This window comes from Cibotium barometz, chromosome 34, assembly GCF_041138505.1.
Source record: "Cibotium barometz isolate CiBa-2024 chromosome 34, ASM4113850v1, whole genome shotgun sequence".
NCBI classification, from domain to species: domain Eukaryota; kingdom Viridiplantae; phylum Streptophyta; class Polypodiopsida; order Cyatheales; family Cibotiaceae; genus Cibotium; species Cibotium barometz.
This window is the reverse complement of record NC_141079.1, coordinates 23,204,647-23,221,786: the sequence shown is the minus strand read 5'-3', so window position 1 is coordinate 23,221,786 and position 17,140 is coordinate 23,204,647. Positions and strand designations below refer to the sequence as shown.

At 43.7% G+C, this 17,140-nt stretch overlaps 1 protein-coding gene across 4 annotated transcripts in view; it reads right to left on the bottom strand.

The window, feature by feature from the left end:
- Positions 1 to 241: 241 nt before the first annotated feature.
- The window catches only part of LOC147618800 (protein ESMERALDA 1-like), a 98,482-nt gene continuing 81,583 nt past the window's right edge, over positions 242 to 17,140 (bottom strand). For 3 of the 4 annotated variants that reach the window (XM_086773868.1, XM_086773869.1, XM_086773870.1), the window contains 2 exons: positions 785 to 975; positions 242 to 684 (listed from right to left, as the gene is read on the bottom strand). In XM_086773868.1, the coding sequence (XP_086629994.1) occupies positions 489 to 684; positions 785 to 975 (387 nt within the window). In that variant the 3' untranslated portion in view covers positions 242 to 488. Of the gene's footprint in view, positions 685 to 784; positions 976 to 1,197; positions 1,319 to 17,140 lie in introns of those variants that run through there. The other variant, XM_086773871.1, reaches the window with a different exon arrangement.

Sequence of the window (17,140 nt, the reverse complement as noted above, 5' to 3'; positions counted from 1 at the left end):
ACCTATAGAGGTGTTGGTGAACTAGTGTTGTTTTTTGGGTAGGTTTGAAATCCACAACCTCCCCTTGAGAGGGCTACAACGGCTACCACTCCAACTAAAACCTATTGACAACAAGGAGTGCTGTGCTTTAAGAGAGCTCAAGGCACTATAGAGTTCTTACCATGGGAAATAAAATCATGGGAGGCAAATCAGCTGATAGCCGATGGTTCTTACCATGGGAAATAAAATCAGAAGTTTTCCATTTTTCATACAACTCCAATAGAAATAAATAAATAAATATCAGCGTCTACAGAAAGCCATGCTGAGATGGTGAGCTTTGGCTTCAGCTAAGAGCGAGTGCAGCCATCCAAGTAAAAGAATGAAGCACAACCAAATGAATAAAAATGTTCAAAAATTACAAAAAATTATGCTGATTCAATGAAGAGATAGATTACAGACATCCTACTGCTGACGCCACCTTCATCTACCATAGTCCCAAACACAAAAAGCTACACTACTGGCAAAATTTCACGAGTGCTGTTGGTGATAGTGACCTGGTGATTCCAAGTTTCTTCACGTCTATTGGGGCACATGCAGTCTGGTGCAGGATATGTGTAAATCGAAGCACTGGCCTTTCGAAGCTCGTGTCCTTTGAAATCACTATGACGCCGCATGGCCTGCATTTGCTTTGTAAAGGTTTCCCACCTGCAGAATACTCAAAGCAGGTTTGTGCACTGGCTTCTGGCTGAAACTCAACGAAAAATTTTAGAGGTTAAACCATTGATAGGTAATGAAAGCTTTCTACCTAATGTTCGGGGTGTCCAATAACACAGCCAATTTCCGCTTATCAGGTTTGATGGTTTTAGAGTGGCCCTTGTTGAGGTACCGTCTATGCCCGATCAGAAACTGAGGAAAGTTACCCCCTTGGGTGGTGACAAAAACTTCACTGTGGAGGCATACAGTATAATCGAGCGCTGCCAATCGAGAGGAAAAATTCTGCATTCAAAGAGTTGTCATATTACTAGAAACAGGGACATTCGCTAGCAAGATATGCTTGTGCCTGCTGTTAGTACAGAAACATGGTGCTCCTTTTATGGTATATGTATAATAATGTGGATGTCCACTTTAAAAATCAAGCTCTTGGAAAACACTAGATTTAAAGAAATGTCAAGTACAAGCTCTCTCTCTCTCTCTCCACACACACACACACACACACACACAGGAGCCCAAGTGGAGATACTCTCATCTTATGTTTATGCCAGAGTGACCTTTACTTTACAGGCCTGATCTGACCTTTACGAGCCCGATCTTTTCCATGAGACCAGCTGCCCAGGCCTGCCTGACGAGACACAAGCATTTGTGCTACACACAGTTGATTGGTGTCTCGACCATAGAATGCATAATCTGAATCCTAATAATTTTACTTGATTTATGTAAAGTCATATAGATCTCTTCCAAGAAAAATATTTTAAATCCAAGAGCAAAACAAGCTCTATAGTATCTTAATTGTTCTTCCTGAAAATCATTCACAGAAACATAATCCAACTTTTCCTTGTCCCGACATGGGTTAGCTTATAGCCTAATGTGGTTGTAAAAACTTAAAGCTTATGCTAACGCAAAAGTAATCCTCATATTTACAGAAATACTTGGCTTAATTTTTGATGAATTTATACCAAAGTGGAGGATGACATAGATAAATTGGTGGGGTTAGGGTTAGGGTTATCAGAAATGCAACACACACACACACACACACATGGAGAAAACAATTGCGAGCAAGAGGCACAATACTCTTATATATATATATATATATATATATGCCTAGATGAATCCAAGAACATGCCCAAATTTACCTTTTAGGAATGTGCATGTTATATACTCATGGTTGTCAACCCACAAGACTATATAACTATCAACTCCATTATGCATAGTATGGACTAGATACTATGACATCCCCACTAATGTCATCAATGCCCAACAGTGGGTGTAGAACTCTGTATCAAGATATGCTCTCACACACGCACTCCACACACACACACACACACACATAAGAGCATATATTCACACAAAGGCCTTTGTACTGAGTTTCTGTCAAACCTCCGGAGATGCAGGGCAGACTCAGCCATAATGAGTGTACCACAATGATAGTACAAAATGATGAAGTACAAAAGTCACTTCACACACTTCCAAAAATGAGATACAGTGTGTTCCTGTGCACCTGGAAAAAAACCTCCTATTGAGGGAAAAAATGCCCCAATAGGTCCTAGAGCATTCACACACACTACCCACGACATAGATGTCTACAAACCCCTCTCGAGCGATGATGTGAATAGGTACAACGATATGGCAGATCAATCCCCGAAAGGCAATAAGCCCAAAGCTTGCAAAAGGCTTCAAACTTTTCACAAGGAAGAGCCTTTGTAAACAAATATGTCCTGCATGGAACCTCTACCTGACATAATGGTAATGCACCTCAATGTGCTTCAGCATGAAACACACGGTTCCTCACAACTACCAATGCGCTTTGAGAGTTAGTGTAGATAGGAGTGGAGGACTGCTGTCCACCAACACTAAGATTGGTCAAAAGGCGTTTGAGCAATACACACTCAATGGTAGCTGTAAATACTACCCTATACTCAGCTTCACAACTTGATGTGGCCCCTGTCGGCTGTTTCTTACAAAGCCATGATATGCATGAACCATCAAGAAAGAAACAAAATCTGCTAGTGGACACACGCGGGTCAAAGGAACCTGCTCAGTCACTATCTTCGTTGAAAGCATGCAGCCCATAATCACCCCACTGGCATAGTACAATTCAAGAAACGGAGTGCCAAGTACCTGAAGACTCTCTTCACATTCTGCCAACGTTTTGTATCCCAAGTTGTGCATGAATCTGCTGAATAAGAGACCACAAGCTGAATATCTGGCCTGGTATTGCACGAGTAGATAAGGCATCCAACAACCTCTGCATATAATAATGCATCAATTGGATCACCTGCATCTTGAAGGGTAAGCTTAGCACCTATCTCAATCGGTGTAGCATTAGGTTTACAATCCTCAAGACCAAATCTTGTAAGCAATCTCTAAATGTAATTAGATTGCATAACAAAAATGCCACCATGGCACTGCACGAATTCAACACCCAAGTAGTAGTGCAATATACCAAGATCTCTCATCTCAAATGATTGCTGTAATTCAGCTTTGAAAGTTGAAATAATGTCCTTATGTGGTCCTGTAAGCAGCATGTTATCAACGTATAGTGTGATGACCAACAAATTCTCTATGTTGTTCTTGATGTAAAAGGGTGCCCTTAGTTGGATTGTTCTCAAAAACCATGAGCAAGTACGCATGAATCTTCTCGTACCAAGCTTGAGGAGCTTTTTTAAGACCATACAAAGCCGTTTTAGCTTGCATACTTGATGCTCTTGACCCTTTTGAACAAAACCACAGGATTGAGATACATACATCTCTTCATGTGAATCCTTATTTAAAAAGGTGGTTTTTATATTTGTTGGCTGATGTGAAGGAGCTCTGCAAGAGAACACGCACAAAGACACACAGAGTCGAGCTTAGAGAGAAATGTGAGAGTGAGACGTGCTAGAAAAATGTACTTGATGTTAATGAAAGTACAAAGTACTAAGTACTAAATACTCTATGACTCAAAGCCCAACACACAAGGGTGTGTTCCCACAGGGAAAAAACCTCTGTCCAACCAGAGTAAAAGTGCCCGTGGGTAGAGTAAAAATTGCATGTGGGTAGAGGTGTTCACACCAAGACTTCTTGTAGGCCAAATAGTCAACAAACCCCCCTGCAGTGAATGGTGTGAATGTGTACATCATGTAGCAGACTAACCTTAATAAGTTTAAAGCTTTGTAGAAAGCATCAAACTTCTCTCTCAAAAGAGACTTGGTAAACCCATCTGCCACATTGGCCTATGTAGGCACGTATGTCAAGGCTATCACTCCTGCATGGAGCCTCTCCCTAACATAATGAAAATGCACCTCAAGGTGCTTTGTCCGCGCATGAAAAAACGGATTCCACGCCGTTGCCAATGCACTCTGGCAGTCAGTGAAAATGATAGTAGACAACTGTTGAATATTAAGATCTACCAATAGACGGTGATGTGTCGAGGAGACCTACCTCTATAGCCCGTCTGAACACACCACCTAGACAAGGGAACAACCACCTAGCACCACTTTTGGTCATGACCACTCCCGACTATTTCAGGTGTAAACACAGCTTACTCACGGGCATTTTTTCCCTGTGACTAGAGACAAGTTTTTTCCCTGTATGAACACACTTATGTGTGTTGGGCACTTTGCCCTAGGTTACTTTTATGTACTCACATTGTACTTTCATCATTATTATTGAGTACATCATTTCCAGCACTCTTGAGCTTCATACGTTTTCTCTCTTGGAGATGTGTGTGTGTGTGTGTGTGTGTGTGTTTGTGTGTAGGCTTCTTCCCCCATACCCAACATCGGTATCTGAGCATTAGGGTTAGGGTTTCTGAGCATTAGGGTTAGGGTTTCTCCCTGCATCCTGCATTAGGGTTTTTGTGCATTAGGGTTAGGGTTTCCCCTACTGCCCTCTGCATCCGCCCTCAGATCCGCCGCCCAACTGTACCAACGCCGCCCTGCATCGTACTTGCGCCCCATATCTGCGCCGCCCTACTCCGCCCCTGCGCTGCCCGTACTGCACCGCCTTGTGTACCTGCCCGTACTGCTGTACCCGCCAACTATACTATTGTACCTACCCGATTGAAGCTGCCCACAATTTGGGGTATTTCTGCAATTTTTTCAAATACTCAGAAATTGCTAATTACACTGAATTATTTTTGGGGCTTTTCAACATTGAGCTCAAAATTGCAAAATTGGCATACATTAGCATTGATTTTGCCTGACTCGATGCGTAATTGCACTAAAAATTTGGGGATTTTGCAAAAATTGACACCATTTGCAGGTCTTTTATAGACATTTGTAGGCATTTTGGGTGTTACAGGCAGATTCAATTAACATTCGGGTATTTCCCCCAAATTTTCGGGTGTTACAACATTACTGCAGCATTACTACTTGTTTGTACACACTTGTGACAGCCATGTCTACGAACATTTCCCCCAAATTTTCGGGTGTAGGCATTTTGGGTGTTACAGGCAGATTCAATTAACATTCGGGTATTTCCCCCAAATTTTCGGGTGTTACAACATTACTGCAGCATTACTACTTGTTTGTACACACTTGTGACAGCCATGTCTACGAACACTAGTGATTTATTTGGAATGCTCTCCGTTGAGGATAAGTTGGATGACACCAACTATCCTATGTGGGTACATGATGAAACATATACTTGTTCAAAGAATTTGTGGGTTTATGTATTAGGGGCTGATGTCAGTCTATTGCGCCTCCACGAGCAGCAAGTACTTCAGGAACCATTGATGCAGGTGATGATGTATCTTCAGGTGGTGCTACATCTTTTGCACCTTTGCCACCGACTCCAGAACAGCTCAAATGGGATGCCAAGGATGCTCAAGCACATGCTTTGATTGCCCTTTTATGCAAAAGGCAGGTTATACCGCACATTCGTTCATGCACTTCTTCTAAGGGTGCATGGAATGTACTTGCTTGTTTGTATCAGGTTCACAATGAGGCTCGTGTTGCCTATCTTCACAAGAAGATTGAGTCTGAGCATATGGATGAGGGTGATTCAATGGACAAGTTTCTTATCCGCATCAAGGATTTGCGAGAGCAGCTCATCAACATTGATGAGGCCATTCCAGATGGTTCACTTGTATCTACAGTGCTTCAAGGTTTGCCAGAATCCTATCAGGGTTTTGCTACTACTCTTCGTCTACTCCTGAAGTGTAATCCAAACTTGTATACCTTTGATGAGTTGGTGACTCTCTTATTGCACGAGGAGCAGTCTTCTTCTAATAGGACCACTATGCTTTCTGCTGATCACGCATTTGGTGCCTTTGATCGAAACAAAGGTAAATCTGGGGCTGCATCTAGTGGTAAACCTAAGGGCAAACCACATGCCCATTCAGATTCTACCTCGTCTAAAGAGGGTGACAACAAGAAAAAGAAGAGATGCAACTACTGCAGAAAACCTAGCCATCTTATTGAGGAATGTAGGAAGCGCATTGACAGTGAAAAGAAAAAGAAGCAGCAAGGTTTGGCTACTACTGTGGACACTAAAAAAGAGGATAACTTTGCTCATGAGGGATATGCATTGGTGGTTACATGCAGTTTCACTACTTCTTGTATGTCTATCTCAGCTGGAGATTGGTACTTTGACAGTGGTGCTTCTAAGCACATCACTTCTTGCAGAGATCTATTTGCCAATTTGCAAGATTCACCTCCAGGTTGCATAGTTATGTGTGCCAATGATGCCTCTTACTCCATTAAAGACATTGGCAATGTGGAGCTAACAGCATGTAATGGGGATAGTTTTATTCTTTGTGACACTTTATATTTACCACGCATTGGGAAGAATCTTATTTCTGTTTCAGCCCTTGCATTATTTGGGTTTAAGGTTCAATTTTCTGACCATTGTTGCTCAGTGTATGACAGCAAAGATTCAGCTTCTCTTATGCTTTCTGGGACATTATGCAGTGGCTTGTATAAGCTTGACATGCATGACAGGAGTACTTTATCTCATGATGCTATGCTTGCATCCACCTCCCGTGTATTGAGTGACACTGAGTTATGGCATGCTCGGTTTGGTCACTTGAACTTCCCATCTCTTGTACGCTTGCAGAAGCAAGGTATGGTGCATGAGCTTCCTCCTATGCAAGTTCCCTTCAAGCATGTATGTGAGGGATGCATCCTTGGAAAGATGCACAGGGATTCCTTTCCTAAAGATGGTACTATGAGGGCTGTCCGTCTATTACAGCTCATTCATAGTGATCTTTGTGGCCCCATGAGGGCTCCATCTTTTGAAGGACACTTGTACTTCATCACGTTCATTGATGACTACACTCGGTGTAAGAGGGAGGCAATGTAACTATTTGTCCCTCCTAGCTCTATTTCACATGATGAAATCCATGCCTGGACACCATTCAGGTGGAAGAAGACATGGGGATAGGGTCCATAAGGTTTGATTAAGAAAAAGCACCATTCTTGGTCAAAAAGCAAGAAAAAGCAAAACGTCAAACAAGGTTAACCGCAAGCCAAGGGCACCATTGGAAAGAGAAGACTGAGCCGGACCAAAAAGCTAAAAGGCGCTTTTGCAAAAAGTAAGGCCCTGTAGTTGGAAAAGAAAAGTTTAAGTACTTTGACTTATTGTAAAGTGGAAAGCAAAGGGAAAAAGGCAAAAGCAAAAGCATGAAGGCTTTTTGGCAAAAAGTAGGGTCTCTTACAAGTATAAAAAGGATTGGACTTCTCTTGTAGTACCATGAACAAGATCATTGAAGATTGAAGGAGATTGTGGAGTGTGTGTGGACATCATTTATGATCATGGAGAGCGTCTTCTTCGCCATCAACACCTTCTCCAACTTGCTTTTCAGATGTACGGTTAGCCTTAGACTTGTATGGGCATATGCATGGGTGATATGGACACGTGTACAAAGCTATACGCACATGTACGGACAGAAATTTCAGAAACCCTAAAATTGCTCCAAAAACCCTAAAAATTGCTTTTCGAAGGTTTTATCGCCCAAAAACCATTAAAACAGGTTTTATATCAGTTTTCTTGCCAGAAAGAGCTTTTCCATTGTTTTCTTCATTGACAAGGTTGTAAGAGTTGCGGAGATTACTCATGGGAGCTTGGACTATTTGAACTTGGACTTGGATATGAACTTGGACATGAACATGGAATTTGGACTAGCATCTCGACTTGGATTTAAACTTGGATCTGGACTTGGATTTGGACTTGGACTTGGACTTGGATCTGGATTTGGACTTGGATTCATTGGATTTGGATTTGGATATTAGATTTGGTACTAGTCCGGTGAGAGATACTTGTGGGTCATCCCCTTGGTGTGCACGACATCAAAGATCTCGTGCCTCGACATCGACATCGACTTGGATATCCTACATTGGCATATGTGTCTGGTTTGTATTCATTGATTGTATTGATCCTCGCCAACGTGCCCATGGATTGTTCCTAAATAAATTCCTAAAAGGGAGCGGGGCCATTTCCCCGCTCAATGTGGTGTACTATGCAAGATCCCTATTCCCTCCTCTCTCATGCTTGATATTTTGGAGTGGTATACCATCTACTCGGAGCTGGTGCTGCTCTCATGTTTATGTTCTTAGTATTTCCATGATGAGTTTCCATGGACGGTTTTGTATCACCCAAGTGAGATAGCCATGTTTATGTTTTCTTTCTGTTTTATTTTCCATTCCATGATGAGATATGCTATGGACATTATTGTATCACTTTGGTCTCATAGGGCCATTGGGTCTTTAGTAGACGCTTAATATATCTTTCTTTCTCCCCTCTCTCTCTTTATATCTTTATCTCTTGGACATGTGGTTGAGTATGTCATAGCACGCCCCGCTAGGCTTACAAATGCACTTGCTAACCATGATGAGCAGCCAATGCAGTAACACGCCTGATGGTAGTCATGCGTGAAGGGGAACAAAGGTCTCCTCATAATCTATGCTTTTCTGTTGTGCATGCCCTTTGCCATTAGTCTGGCTTTGTAGTGATCAATGCTATTATCAGACTTCCTTTCGATCTTATAGACCCACCAAAAGCCTCCTGGCCAAAAGACAAGTCAACAAGAACCCAAGTGCCATTCTTCAAAATGGAATCATATTTCCATGCACGGCATGCATGCAGTTTTGATCTTCCTCTACTTCATGAAATGAAACTAGCTCTTCTTCATTGCACAAGCTGCTCATTAGAGCATGATCAACATCATGCCCAAATGCATGGCGAGAACTAGGACATGTGAAGGCCTTGTGCTGTTAGGGTTAGGGTTTGGAGGTACAGCAAACACAAGCGTGGGAAGCAGAGAGAGAGAACACGATTCTTTGTGTATTCAGATAATAATATGAAGTACAATAGCCACATAATAAAGTGACCTAAAAGGATGTGTTCACATGTCCGGCCATAAAATGTGCCGGGTGGACCAAAACACTTATAAACTGTTTATAAGTGTAACTAGACTAAACTGGGGGAAAAAACCTCCACTAACTGAAGTAAAAAGTGCCCCAGTAACCTACTGATGATCACTAGCACTCCTCTGGGTGCATACACAGCATAAAACCCAACAAACCCCCCTGGAGTGATATGTGATCACTGTACATCATCCACCAAAAGGAAACAAATTCAAAGCATTGCGGAATGCTTCAAATTTCGGACGTGGTAATGCCTTGGTGAAGATGTCTGCCACATTCTGATCTGTAGGACAGTAGATCAGACTGATATCTCCTGCCTGGAGTCTCTCCCGAACAAAATGATAGTGAATCTCAATGTGTTTCGTGCGAGCATGAAACACAGGATTCCTGGCCACAGCAATGGCACTCTGACTATCAGTATAGATAGGTGTAGGCTCCTCCACTGAAATATCCATATCAGTCATAAGACGACGCAGCCAAACACACTCAACAGTAGTAGTGTAGGCTGCTCTGTACTCTGCCTCACAAGATGAAGTGGCCACTGTGGTCTGTTTCTTGCTTAGCCAAGAAATGCATGAAGCACCAAGGAAGAAACAATTTCCACTAGTGGAATGTCTGGTATCAAAATCACCAGCCCAATCTGAATCACTGTAAGCATGTAACTGCATGTCACCCCCCTCAGGATAAAGCAACCCAAGAGACAAGGTACCCTGCAAATAACGGAATACACGCTTCACAGCTTGCCAATGTGACAACCGTGGGCTGTGCATGAATCTGCTCAACTGAGAGACTGCATACTGAATATCTGGCCTTGTATTACACAAGTAAATGAGGCACCCAACAGCCTGAGCATATGTAGTGGCATCAAAGGAAACACTGTCATCTTGTAGTGACAGTTTCATCCCAGGCTCCATAGGAGTACTAATAGGCTTGCAATCCTGAAATTTAAACTTCTCCAGAAGTTTAGCAACATAACGTGATTGCAACAACCCAATGCCTCTGTTATCCTGCACAAACTGTATGCCCAAATAGTAATGTACAAGGCGCAAGTCAGACATGTCAAATGTCTGTTGCAGTATCTCTTTAAAAGCTGCAATTTTGTCATCATTTGATCCCATGAGCAAGAGATCATCCACATAAAGACTGATGACCAGCAGATCTGTCTCTTCTTTCTTCACATACAAAGTGGTCTCTGATGGACTGTTCACAAATCCCTGAGTGAGTAGAAAAGCATCTATTTTTGCATACCAAGCTCGTGGAGCTTGTTTCAAACCATACAAGGCCTTTTTCAGCCTGCATACTTTCCCCTCATGACCATGTTCTGCAAATCCCATGGGCTGAAATACATAAACTTCCTCCTCGAGGTCCCCATGTAGGAATGCAGTCTTTATGTCCAACTGATGAACAACCCAACCACGATGTGCAGCCAATGCAATGACACACCTAAGTGTCGACATACGGGATGTAGGAGCAAATGTCTCCTCATAATCAATGCCCTTCTTCTGTGCATAGCCCTTTGCAACTAGACGGGCTTTGCACCTGTCAATGGATCCATCTGCATGTCTTTTCAACTTATAGACCCATTTAGTACCAATGGCTTTCTTGCCTTTGGGCAGATCAACCAAATCCCATGTTTGATTCTTTTTAATAGAATCAATCTCATCCTGCATGGCTTTGTTCCAATGCACATTATCTCGTGCATCCACGAATGAATCAGGCTCATCATCATCCTGTAAACTGGCTGCCATAACCAGATTCAAATCCATGATGTGTGCATGTTCATTGGTCCTTGTCTCCCTACGAGTACGACCAGCAAGAGGACCTTCTAAATGGCTGTCCTGTAATGTCCTCAAATACCATCTAGGTATATGTCTGACCTGTGGTGCCTGCTGTCCCATATTTGGTTCAACTTCTGGCTGATTTGGCTGCTGAATTTCTGCACCACCTACATCATTTGCTGGCTGTCCAGTACCCTCATGAATTGGATCACCAACTGTGGAATGAAACTCCATGGGTAGAAGACCTTCAAATACATCATTTTCAGCCTGATTTGCCTCATAACCAGCCATGGATAATTCTGATTTTTCATCAAAAATCACATCCCGACTGATGAATATCTTCCTGGATAGTGGGTCATATAACCTGTAGCCCTTGCTCTCACGGCTATACCCAACAAAAATGCATTTTGTGGCTTTATCATCAAGCTTTTTCCTCAACTCTTTGGGTATGTGTGCATATGCGAGACACCCAAAGATACGAAAATGTGATACAGAAGGCTTGCGGCCATGCCAAGCCTCAAAAGGAGTAATAGAAACCAATGCCTTTGTGGGACATCGATTCAAAATATGACAAGCACACATTACTGCTTCCACCCAAAAGATATGTGGTAGTCTTTTTGCCTTTAGCATACATCTGGCCATCTCCATGAGTGACCGATTTTTCCTTTCTGCAACCCCATTCTGCTGTGGAGTGTAAGGAGTAGTATACTGATGTTTTATACCTCTACTCCCAAGAAAAGAATTCAGCACATGTGACATATTCCCCCCCTCGGTCAGAACGGAGAGTCTTCACCTTGCATCCTGACTCTGTCTCAGCAAGTGCTACAAAGGCCAAAAATGCATCATATACCTGTGATTTCTGTGTCAAAGGATAGACCCAGCATATACGAGAGAAGTCATCAATAAATGTTGCAAAATAAAAGCAACCACCTAATGACTTCGTCTGCATGGGACCACAAAGATCACTGTGTATAAGTTGCAACTTTGCAGTTGCTCTTAGAGCCTGATCACGTGGGAAGGAAAACTTGTGCATTTTTCCCAAAATACATCCTTCACAAATGTGATCTGGAGGCTTCTCCATGAGAGGTAGATCTGTAAACATATTATGTCGCTGCATAAGCATAAGACTACCAAAATTTACATGCCCCATGCGAGCATGCCATAACTCCGCATCAACCATAGCTGGAGTAAGAGTGAATGCATGATAAGCAGACTGATCCACTGGCTGAAATGCATCCAACTAAAAAGTCCATGACATAATGTACCAGTAAGCATCAAGGTCAAGGCATTTGCTTTGTCTCTGACCATGCATTTATCATCATCAAAGTGGACTTGCATTCCACAATGTGCTAAAGAAGAAATGGACAACAAATTCTTCTTTATCCCTGGTACATATAAGGCATCTGTAAGGCGGAGAATGGAGCCATCAATGGCTGTAAGCTGAATCTCCCCAATGCCACACACTGGATATGAAGCATTGTTGGCACACTGAACAGTTTTGCCAACAGGGGCAGGGCCAACATGACTAAACAAATCCCTGCGAGATGTGATATGCTTTGAGGCACCACTATCAAAATACCAAGTACATGCATGCTCTGTCAAACTGAGTGCCTGTGTAGACCAAGAGGCATCATAGCTGCATGTAAAAAAACAGTAATCTCTGTCCTCAACAAAAGAAGCAGTCTCTGGAGGAGCTTTAGGAGCATCATTAACAGACATCCCAGCTTCCTTTGCCTTCTCTTTGGCAATCCTCTTCCTATATTCCGTGATGTAGTGACCTGGCTTCTTACAGTAATGACATTTTCCCTTCTTCTTGGGCTGTCCATCACCTTTCTTGGTATCCTGTGAAGAACCACTATCACCTGAATTTTGATTTGCACTCTTTGGCTGAGATTTCCCTTTCCCCTTTTGACCTGTAGTAAATGCTTGTTCAGCATTTGTGTTCATATTCATATTCTTCCTCATTTGCTCCTCTTGTAGTAAGAGAGCAACAAGTTCCTGATACTTGAGGGGTTCAACAGCATTCCTCATGCTGAGGTTCAAAGAGGTATGGAAAGCCAAGTAAGATCTTGGCAAAGAGTGCAAAATGGTGGACACAAGCTGTGTCTCAGGAATAATCTCATCCACATTGATGAGTTACTCTCTCAAATCCTGCAGCTTGTTTAAGTGGCTAGACATATCATCTCCTTCATTCATTTTCTGATTTTCCAGCTCTCTTTTCAAAAATGAGATCCTAGCCTCATTACGAGCAGCATACATCTGCTCCAAAGTCACCCATGCATTCTGTGAAGTGCCAGCTGAACGAATATGAGGTATAATGGACCTCTGAACTGACAATGCAATGAGTGACAAAGCTTGTGCATCCCTGGCATCCCATGTCTTTTGAGCATTTGTTCTCTGAACAGGCAATGGCTGTCCTGGAGCCTGTACCTGTTGTCCTCGTCCACGAGCACCCCCTTGGGGAGGAGTCTCTGGAGCCAATGGACCTGGACGTGGTTCATCACCACTAACAAAATCCCAAAGACCTTTTGCCACAAGCACATTCTTCAGCATAAAACTCCACAAGGAGTAGTTCGTGCCGTCCAATTTGTCTTCCTTAGACAAATACGTGAATACATCACTCTGCTGTTGATTTGCCATTATGCTTTACGCACAATGTTGTACCTGTTTACCAAAAAAACCAATAGCAAAAACCCTGATAACAACTGTACTCCACTGAATACAGTTTACCCAAATCTGCCTGCACTCTCAATCCTTTGAATGTGCAGCTTAATGCACCAATGACTGAGTAGAGCAGCAAATGGCGTACACAATGCCAAAATGCCCCAAAAATGCCCAAATTTACTGCACCCAAACTGTGCAAAAAATCTGTATATTTTCTTGCTAGAAAATATGCCTGTTGTGCCTGTATATTTTTCTTGATAGAAAAACTGCTTGTTGTGCCTGTATATTTTTCACAGAGAAAAATAAGAATGCCCAAAATTCAAAACCTGTAATGCTTACCAGCTGAGATATGAGTTGATTGTTGTACTCATGCAGGTACAGTCCACCATAGAGCAAGTACAGTTGACTGTACTGTGCAGGTACAGTCGACTGGTACTGTACGGAAGCAGTGCTAAAACTGGGCGAGCAGGTACAGTACGGAACAGGAGGAGAAAATGGAATCGAATGCACTGCAGGTACTGTTGACTGGTACAGAACAAGTACGGAACACCAAATGCTGCTGGTCGCCTGTACTGACAGCTGTACGGCTGTCTGCGCAGGTGTGTACAGAAGACTGTACGGAGCAGGGCGACCAGATACACAGCAGGTACACGTCAGCTGCAGTCGAGCTGTATGCAGGTACAAGCGTACGTAGCAGGTACAACAGCGCTGATGACAGGCGCAGTGTATCGAAGCTGATACACGTGCGCTGACTGGAACTGAAGCGTAGGGCGGCGCTTACTGTACGGAACAGGTACTGGTGCTGACAGCGACGAACTGGTACGGAAGCTGCTGCAGACGAGCAGCTGTACGAATACTGCAGGCGGCGCTCAGGTGTACGGGCAGTGATGTACGGGTGCTGTACGGGCAGCAGCAACAAAAACTTGGTTGTGTACGGGCAGGGCTAGGGCAAAGCTTCAATAGCTCTGATACCAAATGAAGGCCTTGTGCTGTTAGGGTTAGGGTTTGGAGGTACAGCAAACACAAGCGTGGGAAGCAGAGAGAGAGAACACGATTCTTTGTGTATTCAGATAATAATATAACATGGATCCTCCCACTTCTCGGGAGGTCACCCGTCCCAGTTGTGTTCCTGCACAAGCGCGCTTAACTGAGGTGTTCCACAAATTGGTCTGGCCATCTAGACCCCAAAACCTTAAGGTGTTAGGTGACCTCTGGTAATCCAATTTGTAGAAACCTCAACTTGCCAAGATTCAAACCCAGTCTCACCACGTGAGCTGGTTCTCTCTAGAAGTGTGGATTGCATCTCCAACAACTCCCAAAAGAAAACGTAGAGCCGTTGGTACATCTCTTGTCTGCAAAACTATCAGCACAATCAGCATATGTGTACCCATGTAGCTATACCTCTATGCCAGCCTCATAAAAAGTCCATAATCAACCATGGACTTTATGTACTTGAGAATCCCTCTAGCCACATCTAAGTGTGGCTTACGGAGACCTGCATAAACTAACTCACAAGTCCAACAACATAACTCAAGTCTAACCCAATAATGGTCATGTAGATCAAGCTATCCATTATGCACATGTACATAGTGCGGTCTTCCAAAAGCTCATCTGTATCTACGGAAAGCTTTGTGTTATGCTCCAATGGCATTGAAATAGGCTTCCAGCCTGTCATACCATACTTAAACAACATGTCCAAGCCATACTGCCTCTGTAAAACCATAATTCCATGAGGTGATCTCACCACCTCTATATCCAAGAAATACCACAGCTCGGCCAAATCCTTCATCTCAAACTTCTGCTTCAAGAGCATCCTACCATCATATATGTCAGCATCACTATCACTAGTGATGACTATTGGGGTGAAATAAGGCTTCCCCTTATCACCCACTCTTTTTGGTCTCTACATTGATGAGATCTCGAGCTTCACTGATGGATTAGGTGGGGCTGGTCCCACAGTGGCAGGCATATTGATCCCCATACTACTTCATGCAGATGACATCGTCCTCCTCTCAGATTCAGCCCAGGGGCTTCAGACACAGTTGGATGCCGTGAAACAAGGCTTTTCTCTATCACCCACTCTTTTTGGTCTCTACATTAATGAGATCTCGAGCTTCATTGATGTATTAAGTGGGGCTGGTCCCACACTGGCAAGTATATTGATCTCCATACTACTTCATGCAAATGACACCACCTCCTCTTAGATTCAGTTGAGCTCTACATTAATGAGATCTCGAGCTTCATTGATGTATTAAGTGGGGCTGGTCCCACACTGGCAAGTATATTGATCTCCATACTACTTCATGCAAATGACATCACCTCCTCTTAGATTCAGTCGAGGGGATTTAGACACAGTTGGATGCCTTACAGCACTTCTAAACTCAATGGGACCTCTCTGTTAACCTTGGTAAAACCAAGATAATGGTCTTCAATACTTCCCGCCCCTTCACATCCAGATTGAGCTTCACATATAGAGGGGATCCTGTGGAGGTTGACTCATCCTATGTCTACCTTGGTGTCACTTTCAGTGGCCCACGCTTCACCATGCTTCCGGCAACACATGCTAGAGTGACATGGGAATATACAGCCTTGAGCTTACTTGAGCGGCAGTGCTTCAAGGCACATTTCCAAGAGCCCAAAACGAAGGGTTGGCTTTTTGACACCCTCATCACACCAGCCTTGATGTATGGAGCAACCTTATGTGGGCCAGATTTATCCGATGAGGATTGGTAACGAGTTGAGAGGCATGTCATGATGTTCTCCTGTATGATCCGCATAAAACAATCAGTCCCACACCAAATTATCCAGACAGAATTTGCTAGAGATGGATCCCCACAGGAACCCAAGGCTTGCAAGTTGCCCTGGAGTCCTCGAGACAGCTAGCACTCGAGGGTCATTCTGGAGTATGGTATGCCTTAGTTTCCACTTGGTTCTCAGTATATGGGCTCCACATGGACCACCTACGACCCTTCAGTACAGTCCGGACTCCTGTTTTCTCCAACTCTCTCATTTGGACACCAACCAGGTTATCCGGGTACATCTTCTCAGCCTCTACACCCACTGCACATGGATCACATCGGAGCTCTCAACCAAGATGCACTTCTACAGAGATCACTTTCTCACACTCACTAAGGATGGATTCATCCAGCAGTCAGGCTACCTCAGTGTTCACATGTCCCACGCCATACAGATTGCGATTGATCAGATACGGGCTTCATCCCACCAACTCATAGTGGAGACAGGTAGAGTTGAGCCCGTCTTCAGAGCTGGGGAGCTCATACGGAGACCCAGAGAGGAGAGGTTGAGACAAAGGAGAATTACATGTCGTTGCCCAGTATACTATGAGATCCGCATGAGGTTTCACTCTTTGTTTCGTGAGAGATTTGGTCTATACTCTAGGATCATTGACTTCCTGGACAAGCATTGCCTACGCCTCTGCCTGCTTGAGCTATGTACACACATGGACAATTTCTTGAGAGAGCTTTGGCCATAGTCACAAGGGACGAAGGGGACGGAAGCTTGGGACGCGTCAGAAACGGCGACGGCAGGGGACAGTCGGGCGTCCCCCTCGAGGCGTCCCTCACAAGGGACGGGGGATGGGGACGGCTTCAGGACAGGAAACGCTCTAAAGGACGGCAATGTGGGGGGACTGCAGGG